This window comes from Morone saxatilis, unplaced genomic scaffold, assembly GCF_004916995.1.
Source record: "Morone saxatilis isolate NCDOM2014 unplaced genomic scaffold, NCSU_SB_2.0 Contig24, whole genome shotgun sequence".
NCBI classification, from domain to species: Eukaryota; Metazoa; Chordata; class Actinopteri; family Moronidae; genus Morone; species Morone saxatilis.
The window spans coordinates 25,478,902-25,505,360 of record NW_023339807.1 but is presented as its reverse complement, the minus strand read 5'-3'; the positions used below and the strand labels follow the sequence as shown (position 1 = coordinate 25,505,360).

At 41.4% G+C, this 26,459-nt stretch overlaps 1 protein-coding gene across 11 annotated transcripts in view; it reads left to right on the top strand.

Moving 5' to 3' along the window:
* Nucleotides 1–26,459, top strand: part of mef2d (myocyte enhancer factor 2d) — a 65,720-nt gene that overhangs the window by 32,088 nt on the left and 7,173 nt on the right. For 4 of the 11 annotated variants that reach the window (XM_035673127.1, XM_035673123.1, XM_035673124.1 and 1 more), the window contains 7 exons: nt 3,786–3,842; nt 12,452–12,630; nt 13,993–14,022; nt 17,308–17,416; nt 17,844–18,021; nt 19,833–19,901; nt 24,310–24,360. In XM_035673127.1, coding sequence (XP_035529020.1) covers nt 3,786–3,842; nt 12,452–12,630; nt 13,993–14,022; nt 17,308–17,416; nt 17,844–18,021; nt 19,833–19,901; nt 24,310–24,360 — 673 coding nt within the window. The remainder of the gene's footprint in view (nt 1–3,785; nt 3,843–12,451; nt 12,631–13,992; nt 14,023–17,307; nt 17,417–17,843; nt 18,022–19,832; nt 19,902–24,309; nt 24,361–26,459) is intronic. The other 7 variants (XM_035673125.1, XM_035673126.1, XM_035673122.1 and 4 more) reach the window with 5 other exon arrangements.

Genomic DNA, 26,459 nt, shown 5'->3' with positions numbered 1-26,459 from the left:
TATTTTATTGTATTTTAATGTACCTGGCTGCTATGACGACCCAAATACTTAGATAGGAAAGATAAAAAAGATAAATAGGAAGCTAAGGTGCAAAGAGTTGTAGTAGAAAAATGTTAGGCCTTCAATTTGAATTTGGCTTCTCTGTTGATTTCCTGTCCTCATCTCCTCCATAGAGAACTCAGTAACATTAAGCTACTAATCCTGCTAGCCAGTATTAGCAGTCAACTGTTGGCAAACGAGGATTATAGCATGTTACATTCAGGGGTAGAGTAATGTAAACAGCAGGCTGAATAAGGGCTTCATTTTCCCATTTTAATGGCACAAAAACTATACAGTATCTTATTTCATTGTACCTTATTAGGTTAAAGAAGGAAGTTCATTAACAAACACACAGTTTTGAGAATCTTATTATAATTGAATAATTGATAACAGATTTTTATCTTTTAGAATATAGGATTTGAATTACTCAGAACATGTGATAGTTTTATGTGGAAAATCGATACAATCCAGTCACTGGTGTGTATCATGTGGGAGGATCTATTGGCAGAAGTGGAATATATTATTCATATGTATGTCTTCATTAGTGTATAATCACCTGAAAGTGAGAATTGTTGTGTTTTTGTTACCTTAGAATGAGCCGTTTATATCTACAGAGAGAGCGGGTGCTCTTCTGCGGAGTCTGCCATGTTGAACCGTGGTTTCTCGTACACGCTTGAAAGGGCGAGCAGTTATTCGTTTGCTGGCAGTCTGCAACTCCCCCGGCTAGATGCTCCTTTAGTGGGGCAATTACCAATTTCATCAAATAACCACTAAGTCTGAGTAAAAACTTGAAAAACAACTTAAAGTAACTCCATGACCACTGCACACTCGGCTATATTGCGTTGAATGCTAATCAGCAGCATCCGTCAACCCTCTGTGTTATGATTATGTGACTCATATCCCTGTTTAAAGTTGTGACTGCTCAGTGAGTACAGTCTTCCTGTGTTCAGCTTCCTTTATGCATAGTTTGTTGTCATGTTTATCAAATCTGTTCCCTTTGGCGTATTAGATAATTGTCTTTTAGCATCTTCCATAGATCATAGGTCATAGTGCCAACTGTCTCATAGCTGGAATGATTTGAGCCACCTTTGTAGACACGGTTGTCATGGTGATGAAGTTACTTAAAGACCTTTTTCATAACGTGTAATAGGTGCTATTTTGCTGTCCTCTTCATGTGGAGTTTATGTAACAACAGTTTTATAAAGAATTTTCTGAGCTGAGAAACGACGAAATGACCAAAGAAGTAAGTGTGTGTCAGTGTATTGATGTCCAGTCTCCATGTCAGTGTGAGTAACTCCTGTTTGCTCAAATAAGTGCACACTGCCTTATAATGACAGAAATCCATCATTTCTTTGGCTGAAGCTGGTACACTCCTGCGTACGCCCGCTGCCTCTGTGTGGCAAACCAATCCTTCACCCTCTGACTAAAAGGATTTGTGCCCCATTTTTGCGTCTCAGACAAGGTTACTTATCAAGCTTTGTTCCGACCAGCGTAATCTCATTGTAAGTCAGAATTAGGTGATGTAACGCGCAACAAATGCATTACAGCATCTTTCATAACATGCCGTTCTCCGAGGCAAGAGGGTTTCACATAGCAGTAATGGACGCGTCCCCCCACCTCCCTCCCTCCCCTCTTCCTCCTCATAACCTCAGCCGTGCAAATGCTCCGCTGTACCCTGCTATGCATCCCACATTACCAGAGATGTATTGGGTTCATCATGTTTGCTTATTGGTGTTTTTCCATGCGTCCGTCCAGCCAGATATTTTTCAGTCACCCTTAATGACCTCGAGTTTCTGCCTTTCTAAAGAGCGTTTGAGCCAAAAACTGAATCCGTACCGCAACAGGGAAAATAAGTGTCAGTGCAGAAAAATGCTGTCTGCTGTTTGGAAGAAAAATGTTTGCTAGAATGAAGATAAAAGTATAAAAACATATTGTACTGCATGGAAATATTTTTTGTTGTTGTTTAGGGGCAGAGACAATTAATCTACATTGACATTGTAAATTGATTTTTATTTTCAGTGGAACAAGCTGTAAACACAACACTGACTGAACCAAAACAGTAAAGTCGTGGGCCAAAGTGAACAATGCCAGTGAACTAGAAGACGCTGAAGTGCTGAATAGAACTGAGATGAACTGTAGAGTCGGGTGATAAATCACCACATTCAATCCCTTTCACATCACACAAAGTCATGTGATCCATTCTTTTTATAAAAATATTGATTAGTGCAGCTTTACAGAACGTCAGTGTAAATGTAGCGGGTTTAGCTCATGAGCTAATTTGCACCATTAGGTGCAAACGGACTGGCTGTTAATGTTTTTTTTTTATTTAAATGTCTCCAAAGCATCAAGTATTGAACAATGTAAAGTTGGCATTGAATCCTTATTTAAACTCATTCTCATTAAAGTGTAACACTTTTTAAACTTCATACTATTTTATATTATACTAAAAGGATGAAAAAAAAAAGTTAGTAAGTGTTAGTTCAGGCAGACCACTGAACCCACGTCAGCTGCTCAGCATCAGCTGTCTCATTCATTCTCAGTATCAACAGCTTATTAATGCAGCATTGGCTACCAGCTGACATTTGCCGTTTGCTCCCTCCACCACTTTGGTATCAGTGTCTTGCTAAGCCCTGGCGTTCATGAAGGTTTACAGCCTTCTTTGAATGTGTACTTTAATGTGTTGGGGTGGGATTGGTTCTCCCTGTAGGATCTCCGTTGCTCCAATTCTTCGAACGCTCTATTAAAGCATGGAGCCTTTTGAGACACATTTAAAGGTGGGGTATGTGATTCTGGAGAAATCACGACAAATACCACGATATAGTGTGAATAATGGCACAGCAAGTAACCTAACTAACGTTAGCTGCATTGTAGGTTAAAAGAGAAGGCAGTTCCCCAGAGCGAGCACATTGCTCCAGACTGCAATACTCACAACTCCAGCTACTATAGACACTGATAGCTAAATCTTTAAAACAATACCCAGTCCTACTTCTAACACGACAAAGAACACACTATATATTATACAGGGTTCCCACTCGTTTTTCTTGACAATCTAGGACAGCACTTGCTTACAGAGGGGCGATATAAACTGCAGTTTTTGACAAACTGACTACATTAATTTGGCCACAGCCCATAAGTAACAGTTTAAATCGACTAGAACTTATATTATTTTACAGAAAATTAAAGTGCATTACACATACAATTACCCTCACTGTGCATGTATTTATCACAGCAACAAGAAATGTGATCATTAATGAGCTGTGTGCATGGAGATATGAGAATTTAGTTTTCCAGGATGCGTGGGAACCCTGATTATAGAGGGAATTCTGTGACTTTACTTAATCTCGATTATCTTTAAAAGACTTCCAATAACGATCATGCATTTTCAACAATTTTGTTTTTATTATATATCTTTTGTATTTGTATCTTAATAACAATTGGTCGTAAGTGGCAACCTAGACTTTTTTCTAAATGAGTCACCAAATATGACACAAGTACCATTCAGAACTGATAAAACCGCCACTCAGAAATTAGCTGGAAATGCAGAATTGAAACCAATTATGGTCCTTCATCGAGTGAAGTAAGTGTCGACAGCAGAAGCGCTTTTTTAATGACATACTTGATTTAATGATATTTTTCAAAATGGGACATGCAGCCTTTTAGATTAGTGCTGTTCAGATTAACTGTTTAATATGAAATAATCTCAGCGTTGTTGTATTTAATGGTCACGGTGTGTTCTTGTGTCCCAGGTGCTCTGTTAGGAGGAGATCTGGGGAATTCAAACGGAGCGTGCCCAAGTCCAGTTCGTAAGTAGTACTTTTATTCGCTACGCTTTTTAGAACAGTTGAGTTTGCACTGGCAAACACAAACACACACACACACACACACACTTATATGTCATCCACCCTGCCCCATTCTGCTTTCTGTATTTTAACTGGAAGCTTTAAAATGGAAATGATTTTTGAGTCTGACTTACAGGCAGAGCGACGCAGAATATTTTATGTGTGGCAACAGGCGGTCACGTGTGCTACAACTCAAACACAGTCACACACACACACACAAGCACGAAAACACCTGTTGACTGGCGACAGCTGAAGGTCACAGCACAAGCTGCTTGTAAACAGTCCAAAGAACAGAATGGGTTTCAGGTTGTACGAGGAGGAGAGAGGTTGAAAAGAGGAACAGAAACTGACAGAAAAGTACAGAGGAACTTCCTCAGCTGCTTTTGTGTTTGGTGTTGTTTTCGTGAATGTGTCCTGGAAACCAGAACTAAGTTGAATAAAAATTTGGAAATATTACTGACCTAGTCCGGTGTGCCAGCTGGTACAAATGCCTGAATATGAGCTCAACATTGCGTTCCTGTCACCAGTATTGCCAACCCATAAAACCCAGTTCCAGACTTGCTTGACTGATTAAAGCGTTTGTCATCGATTTTCTTTTCGACTCCAATTATAATGTCAAAATGACTTTACTCTTGTGGCACTCAATAACCCATATTTTTAATATGAATCTAAGATGATGGCTAAAGCACTACTTCATTCCTGTATTCTGTTATAGTTCTATAATCTAAACAAGTTCTACAAGTTGGAACTGCATTTTCCTCCACCGAATCACACACATACAGAAACACATCTTCCTATTTACTGTTATTGGTATGCAGCCATGCTGTTTGGGTTTAATGTGCTGAGATTTTAAGAAATGTACTTTTTATTCTAAGAATTCAGTGACTGGAATTTCATTTGTTCTGCTCTACACGTTGAAAAGCATCCAGTATTGTTGTGTTGTCCAAATGTTCGCGGACCTCACTGTGAACATTAATTGGGACTAGATAAAGAAAAAGAAAAATAGACTGGAGAAAAATGGAGCAGATTTCAGCAGTCAAACAGCTGACTTCATGTTCAAGTTGATTGGAAGGGGGTTCTTTGGTTTAGTTTTGCCCTAACCAATCAGTAGCGAGTGACGGATCAGTCCCAGTGCTATCTTCAGTCAACACCAGTACTGCAGTAGTGGTTGGTAGGAGCAGTCAACTGAAAACCTGGTTTCAGAAGAGCACAAAGAAAAACAAAAACACAGAACTCTCTCACATGAAATAACCAAAACTGCAAAAAGTTGGAAGCCATCGCTTCGCTTCTGGGCCTTTAACATTTTTGGGCCTTTAACATTTTTCACAACAATAAAAGAAATATAAGAGTTGTTATGTCTGTAAGTGGACAACCTGTACAGCTGTTCCCATCTTTGTGGCCGTTTTTCAAGGATGTAGCTACCAATCTATGTAGGAAGATAACGTCCCCATTCTCGGTTGATTGTTTCTCCAACCAGGGGAAACAGCCATCAGCGAGCACAACACTGGACCTATTCAAGTCGATGAAGAAACCACAGATGTGGGTGGTGATTCAGAGGTCTGAAACCAGGCAGGCTGGAAACTTTTAACAGTCACACCTTGAACTGGAAACCAGCTGATTTAGGTTGACGTAGTGCCGGGAGCCAAATATTAGAGTCAGTAACGTGAGAGTTTTACTCTAACGGTAAAACCGCCTGGGATCCTGACAGCAGTCTGCTCAACGCTCCTCAGCTTTCCTGTCTTCACCCACTGCTCCTCCCCCCTCATCTCTCCATCTACACCCTCTCCCTCCCCCTTTCATCCTGTCTCTCTCAGCTGTTCCCCCTCGTCTTCTCTCTGGAATTATCTACCGCCCCACCCCCACCCCTCATCCAACTGTCCCTTGTCTTGGCACAGGACTCTCCTCAGAGGTGACTTTGACACTGGCCAGAGCTCTCCCCTTAAATCCCATTAGCCGGGACAGATACTGCCAGCCAGCCCGTAGTAATAGATATGGTGGGAAGGTGTTTTTTTTTCTTCTTTCTTTATTCACTTGATAAACATATTGTCTCAGGGTAAGGTGGGCCAAAAGAAATCAATACATTTATATTAACTTCCATGCACTGTATCAGAGGAATATGCCAAGTTTCAATATTGATATTAGTGTTTCAAGGCTATTGATGAAAGAGTATATACGTTCTATGAAACAGCGTTGTTAAAAGTTGTCCTTGATCAATGCACAAGTGTTCACATAATTCATCAAAAAGAGGAAGTGCAGATATCGCAACATCAAACTACTTTTGGAACATGATATCACACTACAATCAAGAATAAATAGAAGAGTAAATATAGAGTTTGTTTTGTTAGAGTTGCTTGGTAGTGGTCCAGCTTTCTGTGTTGATCTTGTCTACCATTGGAAAAATGCATCAATGACGTGTCTGTGGTTGAGACCAATAAAATCAAACTTTAACGATGTTTTGGCAAGTGAATGGTTGTATTCATGATTGCAGTTAATTAATGAGTCAGTTTTTCCTAACCTTATCATGAACCTTATGAGTTGGTACTCTCAGCATTAGTTGATAGATTGAACCGTTGCTGCAGGTCCTCAGTAGGTGTTCAACAAGTAGGTGTTCCCAACATACGCAGCCATTAGACAAATATCAGAACCGTAAGGCATCCATTGATAGCCCAGGCTTTTATTTGCTTCAGTCACTGAACTCAACCTGCCTTCGTATGGGACAGGCCTTCAGTTCCTTTTGCATAAAATTCTGCAAAGCAAAGATGGGAAATGCTATCAGATTGTTTATTTAAACCAGTATGAATATTACTTGTATAAAATTAGGCTACTGAATAACATCAATCACGAGTCATTCGATACTTTGGGGCTCGTGGTTTCCGTAAAATGAACTGACCGATTGAATTGTAGAGAATCTAACCGATCTAATGATGTGTAGCATCCATATCAACAAAGTCGAAGTTTAAACAATTTATATTTGTGTAGGTGATCTAAGCAGCTTAGAACCCGCTCAAGCGGGCGACTTTTATGCATCCAAAGAAGTTCTATAAAATCCAGACCAGGCTGATTGATATCTACGTTTAGTTGTCAAAACGTGTAGCCACACCAGGCTAGCTAAGGAGACCTGTGTCTAATTGGGACACTGCTTTTAATGTTTTACAGTAGTTTACTGTGAAGTTTTGCACTGGAATAATCCAATTATTCCTGAATATCACATCTGTAAAGAACCGAGGTGTGGAAAAAAAGTGAGGATGTTAGTGAACTTGCGGATTATCCACACATCGGTCGAAACAAACTTTTTGGAAACTTTGTGTTGTATTGGGATGTCTTGTGACTTGTTCCGTCTCGGTATATATCTGTAGATCTACTCTGACAAATGCGTTTGTTCATTCAGCTATTGCCATTTCACCAGACGTACAGACTTATAATATTATCTGATATCTAATATTCTGCTCCATCCTCCAGCGGGGTCTTTCCCTGCTGTCCCTGCTGTTGTGGTTTTTCGTGCTGTGGTTGAGCGTTTCGGTCACTATCACCTGCAACTCGCTGTAACAAAGTCACGACTCCTTCGTGCGTCGAAACATGAAACCTCCTCATCCCAAAATGCAGCTCAGGTGACCCGATCCACCCGACAGCCTGCTCCCCTCCTCCCTCCACTCCCTCTGCCTCTTCCTTTCTCATTTTCTACCAGTTCCTTTCCTTCTCACCTAACCTTTCTTCTTTACTCTAACTCCACTCTTCTTTCTTTTTCCTTTCACTCAAGTTTCTTGTCCATAATTCTTCCTCTCCTCTTTGCTGTTCCTCCCACTTCTCTAGCTATCTCCTTTCATCCCTTCCTCTCTTCTCCTTCGCTTCCCCACTTCTTCTTCCTCTCTGTCCCTCATCTCTTCCACTTCTGCTTTTCTCTTCTGCCCTCCATTCACCTCTTCTTCCCTCTTCCACTCTATCTCCTCCCTTCTCCCCTTCTCTTTTCTCCCTGTCCTCCTCTCTTGGATTTGTCGTTCTCAGCTGTTGTCCAGGGACTCGGGGCTCGGGAATGTCACCATTGACGTCACCCGGCATTCCACACATTCCCACGCCCGGCCTCGCGTAATAGGAGACATCTCTCTCACTCTCACACACACACACACACACACACTGAATGTACTTACATGTAAAGGGTATAAACAAAAAGTACATACAAAACAGTCGACATACATAAATAAAGCCACAGACACATCAACATGTTTCTGTGACTCACACTCTCAGAATAGGAGTGTATTTATGCAAGCTTTAACAGACACACACACACAAACACACACACAGACGCACCACACAGTATTATGATACAGCCATCTCACAAATACAAAATACAGGGTCCACAGCTCAATAAACAAAAACACAACAAAAACAAACTCTCTTTAATTCTCTTTAGGCATAATGTGCAAACAAAGTTTCACCATTTTTACTTTTAGGAGTTTAGTTCAATACTTCTTATTCTTTTAGTTTTACTGTAAAATACGAATACTACAAGAAAAAAAGTCTTTAATATCTGAGGTTGAACCTTCTTCTTCTTTTTAAAGGGTCAGTTCACCCAACAACAGAAAAAACACATCCATGCAGATAGTTATGGTTTTCTTACGTATATATGAGGTATTTTGTCTCTGAGATTAGGCCTGTCGAGACAACTACTGTGATTATAACCCTAATAAACAATATTTTTGTCACTCATATAATGATTGGCATAATAATGCAAACACGCCCTGTCTAAAAGCAATGGACTTGTCATTCTTGGAACTGAATTTATTTGATCAAAATACATAAATAAAACTGCACAACCAAAACAATAAATAAAACGGACTCTCTGGCTCTGTTAACAAACACTTCGACAGTAATGGTGGGAGGCGATAATTACATATAGTCTTTATTGTACATATCGATAACGTAATTATTGACAGGTCTATCTGAGACATCTCCACGTCAACACACTGGAGGTCAACAGGATTTTGGTTGTGGTATTCACAGCATGAAGACTCACATCTGAAAAACATGTCCCAGCTTCTCCAAATAATTCACAGAACTTACTGTCAGCGTTTATTGTAGGGACTATTTCTACTGTAGGAAGGATTTCCAGGGAAAATTGTTCACAGTGAGTAGAGTTCAAATTTCAAATTGATTTACTTCTATTGTATTTGAAGGCAGAAACCTCAGCAGATAACACCATCTACATTGTTAGATACAACTCAAGGTAACTGTGAAAGTGGGTTTCTTGTCATTTTGGTGCACCAGCCCTTTAAGACTGGTTCTTTTTATGCCTGTCAGCACTTTCAGGCAACGATATTTCGCTCTGTCACATTTTCATGTCACAATATGTTTTTCCACAATTTATAGTTGCACCCCTAAATCTGCTCACTTATTTTCAAACAGGAATGCATCCGGGGTCTAGTAAAAATGACTGTAGGGAACATAGAAACACACAAAAATGCAGGAAAAAATCTGCCAGTAAAACCATGAGTAGTACAGTATAGTGTAAACACACACACGCACACACACACAGGCCCAGTACCCCGGGCTGTGTCTGTATGGGGATTTGGTGTTGGCTTATGGACACCTGCAAAAACACACATATTTCACATAATGTCAAACACACACACACAGAGGGGGTCATAGGATTTCCCAGAAACACCTAGTGCAGGGAGGGTCCACTGTGCGTCAACAGGGCACAGGTGATCTCTTTGGTCAGATGCCTGCTGAGGACTATTTCACTTTTTCTGTACATTCTCTCTCAATCCCTACCTCCTTGCTTCCTTCCTAGCTTCCTCCCTCCTTCTTTTTACCTCATTTCTTGCCTCCTTTCTTACTTCCCCTCTCCATCCCTACGTCCTTTCCTCCTTTCCCCTTTGTCCTTCCCTACGTCCTACTTCTCTTTCCTTGCTCTGTATTTCACTCCCTTTTCTTCCCTCCATACCTCATCTTTTTATTCTCTACCTACTTTCTTCCTACCGTCTTTCCCTCCTCTTTCCTCCCCTACCTCCTTTCTCTTTCAATTATCCGACAGCTCCATCGTACCTCTTTTCTTCTCTTTCTACCTCTTTCCAGCCACAACTCATTCTGTCTCCTTTTTTCTTTTCTCCTCCTTTACCTCTCCCTGCTTTCTTCCCTACATCATTCCTGCCTTTTGTTATTCGCCACCTCCGCCATCTCTTCCTCCTTTCCTTTTTCTACGTCTCCCGTTTCCTACCTCCCTTCACCCTTCCTTCCCTTGAACTTTCCTCAGCAGAGCTCCTCCACCTCCACTGTCTTTTCTTTCTACATCTTTATCTTCCCTTCATTCCCCTCCATCGCCACACCCTCAAAACCTCTCCCTCCCGCTGTCTCCATCACCCCTCTTTTCGCTGTAACTGTTTTTTCTCCTTGCCGCCTTTCTTCCCTCTCTCCCTCCCACTGAGCGGTTAGAGAGGTAGTGTTCATTTGTTGTTGTTGTTGTTGTTGTTGTTGTTGTCAGGTTTAGCTCATGGGTTGTGTGTGTGTGTGTGTGTGTGTGTGTGTGTCTCCCTGGAGTGTGTGTGACTGAGATGAAGCAGAGTCACATGCCGCTGTCGTCTGGAGGCGGCGTCATGGCGAACTGCTATCTGCTATCACACACACGCCCTGACTCTGCCTGTCCGAAGGGAATACAGTGTGTGTGTGTGTGTGTGTGTGTGTGTGTGTGTGTCAGGGCTGGGAAAGTCCCTGCTGTCCCCCTTTTATACACACAGTGTCTGACTGTGACTATTTGAATCGAGCTCTACTTTTAACCTCAGCAGCATGAACAGGCTGCTGTCTGCTGGAGTCCTGTTGTCATGACACCCAGACCCCCCCAGGACCCCCAACCCCCATTTCCTATTTTTTATATAAACGGCTTAATTGAACAATACACTGAAAAATTCAAACCTATGATCTAGAGTGTAAAAGTATAAAAGATATCAATATGAAAAAGAAACTAACAACTAAACCAACAGTATTGCTTAATATTCCTTAAAAGCACCGTTAAAGTATGTATACACACACACACACACACACACCCACAGGTGCAGCTCTGCGACTGAAGTGTGTCATGTATCAGGTACTGTTGTTTCTTTCAGAAAATCTGTTGCGTTGCAAAGCAGTAGTTTGGAATGTGACCAGTTTAAGAAGAGGGTGCGTTCACCAGACGTAACGTTTTGTCATGTTGCTGGAATGCACCCGTGAGAAAGAAACAGAAAAGCAAGAGTACTGTACACTGCAAAAGAAGTCTCTTTTTAAAAACTATTATTAAAGGATAAGTCTGATGATATTCTTTACAAATCCCATGAAAAGACCAAAACCAACAATGACTGTATCCTACTAACAAGTTTTGTTTGCGTACCATAGAGCTACACACACACAACACATCAATGAGCCACACTGTTGCACTGGGTGACATGTTCTTTCTCTACCATGAACACACACGCTGTAGTTTATTCTGTCTCAATCACACATACACCGTCCTGCTGCACCACACACTCACTAAAGCACCAAATGTGGATTAATCCGCCGGTGAAAATAGTCCTCAACAAATGCACTTCTGTTTGAGTAACGTTTGATAAAAACTACAGTGAACAGCTGTTCCAGGACATTACTGAGCCTTTTAAGAAATGTTATTATATATTTCTGGACTGTTTTTAAAGATGTATGTGTTCAGTAGGAACCATTTGGATTAGGACTGAGAGCCACAGACAGGGTAGAGACAGTATTAAGAGACAGAATAACACATTGTTGGTTTTGGTCTTTTCGTAGGATTTGTTGACAATAAGAAAAACACAGAATATCACCAGACGTATCCTTTTTAAATATCAAAAGTCTTTTTTTACACTTTCAAGAATTCCTGAAGAAACAAGTCTAATTTTTCTTCCCTATTGTGTCTTGGTTCAAAATATCAGCGCTCATTTAAATTTTAAATTTAAACACATTGCAGCAAGAATGCCAGAAACATCCAATCTTGAATAAGATGCTCTGCAGACTTAGGTTCAATTTAGGTATTTCTTTCATCAGGGAAAATGTTTGACACAAGCTAATCTCACAGTTTATAATAACATGCAGTTACACAGGTCCACGTGGGAAATGCACTCCACAGAGAAAGCACTAATAATTGGGATGTATTGGAAGTGAAGTCATGCATGATATTTTTTGCAGTGTAAGATGGAAAGAGTCCAGAGACATTTGTGTGTTTTTCACCGAGCCGAGAGACGTCAAGAGAGTGGAAATGAAATAGTTCTGTAGGAGAGTGACATGGTTTTGATGTGGAGGAGCTGCAGAAAAATCAGAATGCCGCCAAAAAAACACTGTTTGAGCTGCAGATACAATGAGGAGCATGTGGTGCGACGGAGTGATCCAACTCGCTAATGAGAACACAGGCAGACATCGCCACACACACACACACACACACACACAGGAGCTGAATATACACACTCAGACAGACAAGTACAGACAGAGTTCACAGGTAGATCCAGATACTAAAAACATCAAAACAGACAAACACACAACCTCCTCCATCCCTCCCTCTTCACTAAATCTCTCCCTCTCTTTCTGTGTCTCTACAGCTAATGGCTACATCAGTGCCAGGGCCTCCCCGGGCCTCCTCTCCGTATCCAACGGCAACAGCCTGGGGAAAGTAGTCCCGGCTAAGTCTCCGCCTCCGCCCAGCCCTCAGATGGTCAACAGCCGCAAGCCGGACCTGAGGGTCATCACCTCGCAGAGCGGCAAGAGCCTCATGCAGCTGGTGAGGAGAACTATGGCAGCCACACAGGGACAAATGATGAGTCCAGACTCACATGGGACGGGGCAAAACATGTAGTCAGAGCTGATGAATCCTACTTTAGCTCAAAATGGGAAAAACACTTGTTTGACACGAGAGTTTTAATGCCTCAATCTGACTGAATTTGGGTCCAAATTCAGCTTTATTTAAACAGTTCAGTCGTTGTGTAGTTTGATCATTCTTAGCCTCGGGGTCTTGCAGGTGGTTGTCCGGGGAACATCCTCTGTTGCACCCGACATCGTGCAACATCATGGAATCTATTTCCCATTACTGTCTCGTCCCTTTGGCCGCCTCCCATTTTAGCCTTGCTTCTATCTTTGCTTTTGCAAGACGGGTTTTGGTGTCCAACTTCATGCCAAGCCATTCCCTCTTTATTTCTGTCACAGTATTGTGATGATAGTGTTGACAGCTGTAGTATTATTTCGAATGGTTTTGGGTAGACTGACATTGCTAAGCTGGAAACAACTGACATGATTCTGACTGTAATGTAGAACGTAAGTTTTTTTTATTAAACTTTCCCACAAAATGAGCCCACAACTGGTCACCTTATGTGGCAGTTTAGGGGCGTTGATTGCGCTAACAATGAAATGTCACAAAAGCACACCCATTAATGAACAGCTGGCAATCATCACATTGAAACGAGCAAGTTAGACGAGTTTGTGCAGGTAGAGTTTGGTGAATGTTTCTGTATGAGGCCCATTATGTAGAAGCTGTTTATTGTCAGAAACTGCATGTCAAATTTACATTAGTTTCCCTATTTTTGGCTTGACTTATCCAACCTTAGAAGTAATGAATATAATGAGCTCATGTTTAAGAATGAAAGATGAGCATTTTCTCCAGTGTCTCTAAATCTTTCTCCAATAGTTTCCTTTCTGCAGCGTCAGTTAAATTTAGATTTCTACAGCATTTTAAATGAAAGGATATTGAGTTTAAAGTCTTAAGTCACATAACCATAGACAAAATCCAAGACAGACTTCTTGGAGATGTTTTAAAAAACACATCTAGATGTTGTGAATATTCATCCTTCCTGTTGTGCAATTCAACATCTGGATCCAGATGTCTCCTTCAATCAGCCATCGATCAGGTTGTCTGAATTCTGACTTCATGGTTGAGAAGTTCAACTTCAGACTCAACTCTGCAACACTGCTTAAAGACTAGAGGCACTGCTTTCAGTCGAATACATGTAAAGGCATCCCTGTAGGTTATTGTTATAATGCGTCCTGGCTAGAGATTAAGTTCATATGTTCATATTTTACTGCAGTTAGTTGTTGTAGAAACGTAACCGTCCTCTGTTTTCTACCCCCTCCTCCTCCGCCCGCCGTGCAGACAGAGGAAGAGCTGGAGTTGGTGAGTGAGGTGAATAGACTTCTAGACTTCTAGCCTCGTGGATGTGGTGTCGAACTCTGTGTGATCTCACCGAGCATGAGTGTGACACCGTCAGCAAACGCATCCCATCGGGGTTGACTCAGTGGCACCGGTGCTATGACGAGAGTAGAAGAAGAGCAGTTAGAGCGTCAGAGCACCCGGTGAACTCAGAGCATCAGAGCAACAGACGCACAGTGGACAGATCAGCTGGTTCCACTGGTTCCTCGAACATTTCTGCCTTCACTTCAGGCTGGGCTCTATTAGGTTTCCCACGGAGTCAAGTCACAAACATGAGAACTCAGATAGACAGAAACTCCACTCTGTAAATATAAAGTTACCACCAGCAGCCGGCTAACTTAGCGTAGCATAGAGACGAGAAACAGGAGAGAACAGCTAGCCTGGCTCCGTCTGAAGGAAACAAAATCTGCCTAAAAATACCTCTAAAGCTCACTAATTAACACTTTGTGTCTCATTTGTTTAATCTGTGCAAGTGTTAAAACCATAGTTTGCCTTTTTACGGCGGGTAAGGTACCAAACTGTTTCCTGGCTAAGCTTCATACTTAGCATACAGACATGAGTGATATCGATCTTCTCATATAACTCTTGGCAAGAAAGCACATTAGCACATTTCCCAAAATGTAATTACTTACAGATCCCCTCCAGACATGTATTAAGACATACAGTATATACATTAGTCTGCTTGGAGTGATAATGTCTGTCTGATGCAAAAAAGTATAATTTCCACTTAAAAAGTCATCTTCTCCTTCTACCTCATTAAACATTTCAGAATCTATAACATTTTAAAGTTTTCCTGCTGGACACAAGATGTCTCCTACTTCACTTCCATTCTCAGTGTGCACTGCTGGCTTCACGTTTCTACATCACACTTGTATTGTGTGTAAGTTGCATACTGGACCAGGATTGATTTCCAAATGATTTGTGATGTCACAAATAATTAAAATCAGATTTTCAATTAGCACAGAGAAACTTTCCCAACTTTCAGTAGATGAATGTGAAAACATCCTTCTAGTGTCAAACTCTTGCACAGACATCATTCTGCACAGAGAAGCTCAAACATCCGACTGCAGGAACAAGTAGGGAAACGGATTTTTCAGTGGAGGGGAACTTTAAAACAGCTCTTACCAGAAATACATTTTATACACGAGTGGTAATGAGTGCGAGTCAGCCCGTTTGAAGAGCCAGCAGACCTTTATGACTTTATGTTGTGTTTGCCAGTAACTTACTCATCTTACTGCGCTCTTGACAAGCTTAACAGTGATACAATTGGTCTAAATAGCATGTAAATGTGCTTAAAAAGACAAATGAAATGAAAATGCCCTTAAGCCAATATTCCATTTTGATGTAACAATATTTATTTATTTGAATCTGCTGGTTTTTAATCTAAATTCCAGTAGTTTTATTTGTATAATAGTACATATAAGTGCTGACTTCGTGCTGTAGGAAGATAAATTGTTTCCTTTTCCAAACATACCGTTAGACTGGAGTTAGACATTTTGACCACCCAACATCAGCAAAAAATAAATAATTCTGACCCAAACATCCAGTTCCTTGTTTTAGAAGCAAAATATACATAAAAATGTTGCAATTTGTGACATAAAACATTTCAGAAATTACTTTTATAAAAGGCAAAGCAGCAAAACTAAAATGTGTGTGCTTATATTGTGCTAAATGTGATGGTACAGTAAAGCTTAAAGTGACATTTGCGCTGTACAAACAGTCTATAGTGGGAGTATTGAGGGATCCGGAGCAACCAGCTGACTCTCCGCTCTGTGTGAAAGCTGCTCAGCATGTGCATGTTTGGTTTCATCTGAGTGTCGATGCTCTGAGGATCAGAGTGAAGAAAGATCACAAAGTCTCCCACCTGGAACACAGACGGACATGTTGGAGTCCGACACGCTGACCCTTTCAGTCCTACACACACACGCACATGCATGCTAACATGTGTTCATGCATATTTCTCAACATTAATATAGACACACACACACCTCACGTTGTGTAATAATTCTTCGCATACCTCTCTGCACACATTTACACACATCCTTTTTCAATACAAACACATTCTTACATCCCCGTTCATCTCTCCTCTGTCAGCCTTGTCGATGCATGCGTTCCTGTCAGCATGATTCTCCAGCACAGCGATGCCTCTCATAACACCTTCCATCGTGACGCTACATAACACGAGCGGCCCGGCCCTGGCGACAGCGTTGCCGTGCCAACGCCACCTTGAGATGCGAGACACTTCTCATCTTGCACGGAGATGTTAAATTGTCACCGAAAAAGTTAGACGCCTCAGAGAGGACTGAGGGGCTTGGATTTCCTCAAAGGGAGCAGGAAAGCTTCTGTCTGTGGCACGATGAATAAAACATCTTCCACTGCCCTGCACAGTCATGTAACTCTTTATTATGTCAGACTTTAGTTATTAGTGCCTGTTGGATTTGTTTAAGAATATTTTTCTTTATTTAGTCTGCCTATAAAACTGAGGGTTGAAAGTTAATTAGAGTTGCTGCACTTCAGCTTCTTAAAGCAGAGGGTACAATTAAATCACAGGATAATGTATTTGTTTTTTAGTTCAACTAGAAGTAGAACAAGCTGTGTTTATAGTGAAATATTTCAGTAGTAACAGTGTAATTAAATTGTTCTCAGTCACATTACAAGGTCTCTGCATCCACTCTGCTGTACAGTGGAAAGCACATGCTAACCATTATCATTATTGCTGTTGAAAATGGATGAAGTCATGTGCCGTGAACTCCTACACTCAGCCCATATAAGGAGAAAAAGGCACGATTCGTTGTGGAACCGGACCAGATTTTCTCACGACACTGGATCCAAAGATCTGAGAAAGAAAGTGTTTGGTTGTAAATCTTAGGCTGATGTTTAAGCATCTCTGACATGACTCTTGGTATATGTAAAACCACAATGCCTTAAAGTTTTGACACCAAAATGTTCAGATACAAGCACACCAGTGCCAGACTTCCATTGGAAAACTGCTAAACATACATTTTTGCTTGAGTTATCTACACTGTACGCAGAGGAGATACAGATTAAGAGTTTTATACATCATTACATTAGTTAAGTTTTTATAAATACAATTTTTAAGAAATCAGACTACTCTTCATTTAGCTGGAGATCCCGTAGAACCACCATCTGGCCCCCTGAAGGGCCCCCAGATCCCCATTTTTAGAAGCACTGTAGCAGTAATCACCTTTTCTGCCTCCGATCTCTTAACTTCCTCCATCCATCTTTCTGTCTTCCCAGAATGCTCAGCGGCTAGGTGGCTCCCAGTCGCTCACCACACCAGTGGTCTCTGTGGCAACACCCAGTCTCCTAGCGCCCTTCTCCGGCATGCAGACGGCCTACAACACCGGTAAGACAGTGAAGGCACCACTGCCCCCCTCACAGCAACACGGGACATTTTAGCAGCTCAAACGCAATCTGTCTGTTTACATCAGCGCAGGAAAGAGTTTAAAAAATTGGAAAAAGATAAAACATAAAGCCAAGTAAGAGATATAGTCTGCATTATGTCATGGAAAATCTTGAGTGTCATGTAGAGAAACGTGAAAACCTCGCAGTGTGATGCCACAAACCACTATGAATATTCACTTTGTTCATTGTGTGAGGGCTTCTGGAATGATTCTACTTCAAAGGTCTCCATTAATATGGATTAGCCCTGATTAATATTGATGCACCAGAAAAGTTGTATGATGTAAAACAATCCCCCCCTCACCCCTCCTCTCCACCTCCTTTCTCTTTCTTTCTCCCTGTGCGTCTCTCCCTCCATCCCTTAATCTCAGAGTACCAGCTGACGAGTGCAGATCTCACAGCGCTCCAGACGTTCACACCACCAGGGCTGGTGCCTGGCAACATGGCTGCCTGGCAACAGCAACCAGCAGTCTCCCAGCAACAACAGCAGCAGCAGCAACAACAGCAACAGCCGCAGCAGCTGAGCTTGGCGTCGCTCAGTAACTTGGTGTAAGCTCCCTTTTGCTTCATTTAGGCAACTCGTAAATGAGATTGATTCGCTGTTTCCTGACCTTTGACCTTCCCCTTAAACATCCAACCGGTAGATTTTTTACGAGTGTCACGCATGTCAGCTGATTCAGTACACCGTAATGCATAAAACACTTGAAGCACCTCTCCCGTACAAAGCTGTAGCATCACCCCAGCTGTGGTTGATTCATCTTTGTGGTGACCTAGATACTCCCCCCTCTCGCACACTCAGCTCCGACTCCCACTGGAGTCCCACTCTCATTTAGCTGCTGGTAGCGAGGCTAGGCTGCTAGCTGTGTTATCCGGCACACGAAACTGTAAAAGCTGGCCTGGCTCAAACTTCTTACTTCAGCGCTCTTCTCGTTTGGCCAGCTAGTAAATAATGGAGATGATGTGATGTCAGAACAAATTTACCCTACAGGACTCACTCCCATCCCTGTAGTCGGTCTGAGCCCCCCCAAAGTGCACTTCTTCCACTGTTACCTTAAAGCTAAATGAAGCCTAACCCCTACTTGTGATATAGGTGTCCCTTTTAGTTTTTTTGCCCCCCTGCCACTCAGAGTCTGGGAACACTACTGCCCCTTTGGCCCACCCACACAGGTGTTTTCAGTAGTTTTGGCTGGTTAGTCCTCTCCTCCGAACTTCAGGATGCAGGGCAATATTTCACAATGTTAAAATTATAAAAAATAATGATAGAATGACGTGAACCTTCAGAAGAACCAATTTGGCATTAACAAATATTGGATATAGATCTACGTTTAACTCACTCATTATGTGTTACATTTGAAACACTGTGGAGACATCAGAGCCAGAGTAAATTACTGAAGGGCTCTCTGAGAAAAGATCGTTCTCCTTGGAGTGATGATGGACGTTGACATGGAAAATACAATCAAATAGTCCTAATTTCAATAAATTGATCACATATAGAAATCTTAATGCTGAACCTTGTTAAAACGTTACTTGCTTCACAATAACAGATGTGAGCCTGGCACAAACTCTACGTCATCACCTCTAGTTGATGCAGAATGCATGCTGGGATACTATCAGCATTAACCAAAGCATCCTTGACAAAACAGGCGGAGTGAGAGTTTTTAGATGTGTTTTTAAGATTCATAAGAACTGAAACCACCTGTGTGGCTGTGCAGGGCCATAAACATCTTAAGCTTCTCAAGAGAAGCTTAAGAATAACGATATAAAAATGGCCAATCTTCTCTTATCTAATCTTATCAGCCCATAACCTACAGGGAATAGATGAAATTTAAACTTAGAAAGTAACTAAGTAACTAAGAAAAACATATGATGTCATTTAAGCAGCATTTGACAGCTTTATTTGTGACCACTGTTCCTTTACTGCGTTATATCAGTGCACATTTTCTGTAAAATGTCTTCATGATCTGTGATAGTTTCCTTTGAGATTTGTTTGCAGTTTAGACGTCTCATGTTGCTTTTTGACCGACTTGTATCTGTGCCTTTGTGATTAAGTCACTTCAGAGATTAGGTCCTTGCCATCGAGGTGTTCACAGTATTTTGTCTACTCTGTTAGCACATTACAGGTCGGTGGGAGCTGTCTTCAGTAAAAGTCTCACATCTATAAAAGTTGAAATGTTTCCAAATGATTTCAGAGTCTTCAGAGCTAACCTGGCCTGAGCCCTACCAGGCACATTTATGTTGTAGCAGTTATTAGCGTTAAGTCTTTGTGTGACCAGTCTGGCTGTGCTAGGCTAACCTGTGGATGGGGGAGCGGCTTATAACTGCCTCTTGTTTTGTCCTCCCTCCCCCCTTTTTCTCCACAGCATGTGGGGTGCAGAGAAACAGAATGCGGAGATGGTTAACTGCATCTCCAATTTTGCTGCTAACCTGAGGTGAATGACATGATAGCATTGTAGTGCTACGCAGCTCTGCCATGCCTTTTTATCTGTGACGTTATTACACTGCTCACAGGCTCAGTTATAAGCCAAAATAACAAAATAACCCAAAGAAATTACACAAGAGATGCAATTACATGACAAACTTGATATTAAACCATCTTTTCTCTCCATTTGTTTGTTGAATGTGATGCCTGTTGTTGCTTTGCTCTGTCTGTACTTCATCGCTCTTTCACTTCCGTCAAGGCACTTTTTCCCCCCCCAGATTATCACTTTACTGGTGTGGTTAAAAGAGTTCTCATGCCACCTAAAGCTAAGATCTGAAGCTCTTTGGAAGTGTCATGAACAAAGAGGAAGATGCTGCAGTGTGACAGCAGCAGTGCCTCGCAAGCTTCTCGAATGAAAGAAGTCTCTGGATGCTGCTTTCAGCCCCAAACACTGTCCCAGCGCACAGCTCTGCGCCACTGACATGCTTACTGCATTAAAATTTTACTTTTCCACCATTTAGCTGTCAATGTCAGCTGACAGTCAGAAATAAGTTTCAATTCCTCAGATACATGTAGTCCTCAAATGCCTACAGTAGCATGACTAAAAAGAATAATTTAGATGTAGCTTAGCTGTCAAAGCCAGTTATTTATACAGATAACATTAAATTAGATGCAGTTTGTAATTTGATGGAGTTTGATAATCAGTTAATATCCTGAAACACTCTTAGATCTGATCTCATTTTGGTAGTTTTTGGTATACAAAATAAGCATTTAACAATTGACAGTGCTGTTGAAGTGCCTTTGTTCAGAGCAATCTCAGCTACACACATATCTTGTCATAAAGTTAATTTAAGAGACTGTGCAGCTCAACCACAAAGGAGAAAATTAAAGATAACGGAAATGTGTTAAAAAGAGACAGTAAAAATAATGCCAGCTGTCAGGAGTGAGACTGTTATTTGTTTCTCTGTCTGACAAGCTGAAAATTGTCCATGAAAATATGATAATAGGTTGTTTGTTATTGTATACAGCAGCTGTGACTCCAGGGGGTTGAGCATCTTTGAAAAAGCAGTACATAGTTAACACTCACCAGCTCATACACAGCAGAGCTCTTCATATCTCCTCGCAAATGTTAACAAATGGCTGTCCAGATTGTATCAAATCGTTCAGCAAACAGATCTGTTCAACCTCTCAGAGACAGCCAGCACTCACTTTCCCCAAAGAGTATTAGCCGAAGCAATCCAACTACTGCTTCTCTGCTGAGGGCCAAAAAGAGTTTTATTTCATGTCACCTCTATCTTTAATTTACTACTGTCTACTATAGGGTTAACTCATTCTGATTCTATTCTTATTATTATCAATTCACCTATTCATCATTCAAACTATAGACTTTCAAAAGTAGTGAAAAAAAGCATCTTTCGAATAATTCTCCAACCAGCAGCTCAATATTCCATTCACAACTTTATGGAACTGAGAAAAACTCATCTTTAAATTTAGGAAGCTGGAACCAGTGAATTTTTTTGCCTTGCTAACGGTCTGTCGCTCCACCACTTTGGTCTGACAATTACCGTTTTGATTAAAATATCTGAACAGCTATTGGCTGGATCACCATGAAATGTGGCACACACATTCATGTCCCCCTTTTAGGATGAACTCAGTCCACTTTGGTGATGGTGACACCACCTCTAGCGCCATCTTCAGGTCAACATTTTGATTTTGTGCAGTACTTTGGTTTATGACCAGATACCTGCAAGCTGTACTTTGTGTTTGGTACTAATTAGCTAATATTAGCATGCTAACACACTAAACTAAGTAGGTGAACATGATAAAAATGATACCTGCTCAATATCAGCATGTTAATATTGTCATTCTGAGCATGTTAGCATGAAGATATAAAAAGAATTGAGTTACTACTTTAAGTCATATATTAATAGACTTATATTACAGTCTAGAATGCCAGTGTGCAATATTCATTACAGCCTTCCTTTCTATATTCCCAGTTGTAGTAAAACAATGTTCTTGCACACATAAAAGTGAGTAGAAATGTGGACAGTGTGCAGGATTGCAGGTTCTTTTATATGTTCTATGTAGAGCTGAAAGGATGGCTCAATGTATTTATCATATATATTAAGTTAATCTGCAACTACATTAATAAGTATTTTTTTTGTATTGACCAAAAACGTTTGAAGAAAATATTTAGTAAATTAGTCAATGATTAAAAGAAATCGTTAGTTGCAGCCCTAGTTTGTAAGTATTAAAATATTTTGCTTCCAGAGTGTCCGTCTGCTTTAAAGCAGTCAAGACATTCCTTAAAACATTGGGAACAATAGTCATGATTTCACTGAATAAGCAGCATTTTAATTTCATCCACTCTCAGGTTTGACAATAGAGTGAACACCAGGCAGGTTTACTGTGTGTGTGTGTGTGTGTGTGGGCTCCGAATGACAGATTCGCTGTCACTGAAAACAAGCGAGCGCCACAGAAATGTGGGAAGCTTTCCCAGCACACCAAAGTGTTCTCTCGGCAGAACGGAAAAATCGTGCCGTCCTAGGACAGCATGGGCAGACGTGTGCACTTCTGCAGCCCAGACCGCTCCGGTTTGTTTTTGGTTTCATCACAGCGCGGCCTCACAGCGAGCAAACAAGCCCTTCCAATCAAACAGTGAATGACGGTTTGGCTGTGAGCCTCGCCTTCGCTGTCGTCCACACTTTTCCTCGCCACAGGCTCCACGAGGAAATGATTTCTGTCATCTTGCCCTCTTCCATCCCCCTTTTTAATCATTCCTGTTCTGCTACTTCCGTCTTCCCGCTTATTTCCTGCTCTTTTGTCAGACTCGGTTTAATTCAACGTACACCTGTTGACTCCCATCTTCCTGCTCACTCCACAATCTAAATGTTAATGTCGCGGCTGCCCCCCTGAACCACCTCCCTGCAGAGCCTGGCGTTCAGCTGGTTTGCCTGTTTATGAATTGCTCTCCGGATGCCATTTGTTGTTTGTTTCCTCACTGAGTTGATGTGTTATCGGCAGACGGGCCTCCATTTGGGACACTTTAGCAGGAAATAAACAGAACTGCTTGTAGGGACGTTGTCTGCTAGTGCATCAGTGTTGTTTTGTCCATTTGATCCATCCATGTACGGAGCTAACAGAGTGGATACAATGTTTTATTAGTGGCTGAAGTTTCTGCCTGGTGCTCTTCTCATTTTGTTCTTGTTTTTTCGTCCACAAAAACACACTTTGTCTTTCTCAGTCTGTCTCTCTCACCCTGTCTCTCCCCTCCCTCTCTCAGCTGAGGTTGAAGAGAGTAAAAAAACACTTGCAGACAGTGCACACATTGCTAAATTGCTTACAGGACACAGTTTGTCAGCAGGGCACAATGCACACATGCTATCAGAGGCTGTTCCTCCCCAGAGGAATCAGTGTTTTCCTAGAATACAGTGTAAAAACTAGCAGCGGCTTCATTTGGCTTCCTGCTACCTGAAAGATAATGCTTCTGTTTTATTTAGCACCAAACATACAGTATAGTATAGTTTAGTCGTTAGGATGGTCACAGGTTACTTTGTTCCACAGCAATCTGAGCTGTGTATCAAAAACCGCTACTTACCAGTACCGAGGTGGCATCAGATCAGCTGCTCCCAACATGTTGGAGTCTTACAAAATTCAACATCAATTCTCAAATAAAAGACTCAAAGGAATTTACATGTTTGGAAAAATAGAGGCTGAGAGGGAAACAAAAGTGTGAAAAACTTATATATGTAGCCTTATTTCATCCCAAATTCACCAGTAAAATGGCAGCAGATTAAAATACAGGGATGTTTCTAATATATTCGGGGATGCACCAACACCGAATTTCAGACCAAATACAAGTAAAAATACTTATATTTGGGTACTTGCCAAAACCAAATACCAATATGAATACTTAATAAATGTTGCTAATGCTGTTAATGCTTAAAATAACCTCACTCTACCTGCTCAACTAACGAGAGCTTATGCAACATCACACTGCCGTAAAGTGGTATCAGGTGCAGTATCGGAGCCACCAGTACTGGTATCGGTGCATCCCTAGAAGTACACTGTTTGAGAATTCACTGTATATTCCTTTAATTGCAGTCTCCATTGAGGATTCCCATTGGCCTGATCCCAGCTCAGGAAAAGCCAGTGATTTCAAGTTTATTAGAGCTGACTGTTGAAAATGCATTGCGTGTGGACTACTGTCAAATTTGTGTCAGCACAGGCTTTAACACTTCCTGCCGTACAGCTCTGCCTCTAACAACATCTCAGTGTGACTGAAGCAGCTGTTGAGCCTTTTTTTTTTTCTTGTAGTAACCATGTGACTGACCGTGACTGGCCTCCGTCCCACTGTTTCCCTGCTGTTTTAGCTTTTTTAAACTTGCTTTGTCTCTTTTTTCCACCTCCCTCCACAGCTTGGCTTCTCAGTCCAACTTGCTGTTTGGCAGGGAGGACGGCCTCTGCTGGTACTGTACTCTCTACACTTCAGCCACACAGCTACAGCACGCCACTTTCCCAAAATATCTGCTGCATAAAGGGACATCAGCACAGACTACACAGTTTGCAATGGAGAGATTGTCACTGTGTAAAAACTGATAACACACGAAGGATTCCTATGGGGCAAACACAGAAGTAATTAGTTGTAGGATGTACAACAAATGAAAATTTACTCAGGAATAAATTGAAAGACAGAACATAACTAAATATGCTATAGTGAACTGCATTGACTAAAAGTACTAATGTATCACAGCATTGAGTGAATATGCTAAATAATGTGATATTTTCCTATTTTTGGCGACATTTACTTTTAAATGTAAAGCAGCAACAGGCAAAAGTTGTGTTGATTCTGGCAGCCCCTGTGGACAAAATGGTTAGCGTTTCCACTGCCTCCTTTCAGACATTAAGAATAACGATACTGAAACGGCCAATCTTCCTGCTGATGGTCTCGTTTGTGTATGTAGCTCATATAGAGGCATCAGTGTTACATTTAGGCTGTTTGAGAACCTGTTAAAAACTCTTTGTAGTGCGTTTAAACAAACTTTGACATCTTTTCAACAGCTTTCAAGCGTTTATAAGTTTAATGCGATATTCCTGAATTACTTTACCAACAGGGCTAATCAACTCTGATCTATTGGTACGTGTATGACATGGTCATATTCCTTTTCATAGTATTAGCATTGAAAATGCTTCATAGTGCTAGTGTCCTATGGGTGGAAGAGTTACTATTTAAATGTTAAAAGGCACCTACAATCAATTTCAGTACTTAATCCTGTCCTGGTCAAAATATTGAGTGTCTAGAGTGCTATTTAGAGAACTCTTCATAATTTATTTATTATGCGAGAGTAGCATTTAAGAAAGGTGTATTTTGATAAGGAACAAAAGGAAAAAACATAATTTAAAGTACTAAGCAATTTAGTCTTACCGTTTTTTAAGTTGGGGGACTCACAAGTGACAGATTAAAATAAAAATAGTCAAAATCAAAGCAGAGGCTGAGTTATTTCACCTTTTAGTCCCTAGTATGGGCCAAGATCACGACATAGTGAATCCGACATTTCCTACGATGCAGTCATGGCATCTTTTGTTACACTGTCTCTCCCTGGTAAACATTTTTTAACTTAATAACCCGGTTTGTTATGGGGACTAGCACTCCCCATGAGTTCCCCTTTAAATATCAAACGATATAAATAAAAAACTAATGTAACTAGAATGCAGTCTGCTGCCCTGACTGTCATTTGTCAAATTAAGTAACAAACTGTTAATTATGCACAACACACAGTTGTGGAAATGACTGATCTGTCTGATTTGAATTTAATTAAAGAAGAGTCATGTTGCAGCTTGTTGGTCCTGAGAAAAGCAGAGCATTTTGGGAAACACGGCTGCATCTAATCACACCACACTGTTACCAAGTGTCTGCTTCTGGCTGTGTTCGCTGTGTTGTTAGTGCTCGGGGGTAGCCTGCCGCTCTCGCCTTCATCACTGTCACCGGCCCGCTGACTCTGCCGTTTTCACCCGCCATAGCAACGGCACCCCCGTGGCACCGCCATCCATCTACCTGCGCCGGCCTGAGCCATGACGCGCAGGTTTGATGAAGTGGGCACGGTGAGAGACGGAGTGAGCCTCGCCACCGCCGAGGGATTTGTGTGTGTGTGAGAGTATAGGAGGGAAGAAGCATTTGTATGTAAGACAGCAAGAGTGCATGAGTTAAAGTAGAGGAGCAAGACAGCGAGCACATTTGAGTGCCGCAGACCCAGATCGCCTGAAGGAGTGCTATCTTAAATTCCCCTCTCAGTCTGCCAGTAATTGAGGGAATATTAGAGATACAGAGCTGCAGATGGCTCATGATATGACATATTAGAACACACCCGAGGGGCGAAACGCAGTAATTGGGAGCCTCAAATTCAGATCGACCGTGTCAAGCTCGGGGAGAGAGAGAGAAAACGAGCACTATCCGAAAAATCCTGTCGACACCGTCAAAGAAGCGAGCCACAGTGCAGCGTCAACAGCCGGTGTCAGCCCCGGTGACAGGTTCGACTCAGCCTCCAGCCAGCGGAGGAGGAGGAGGAGG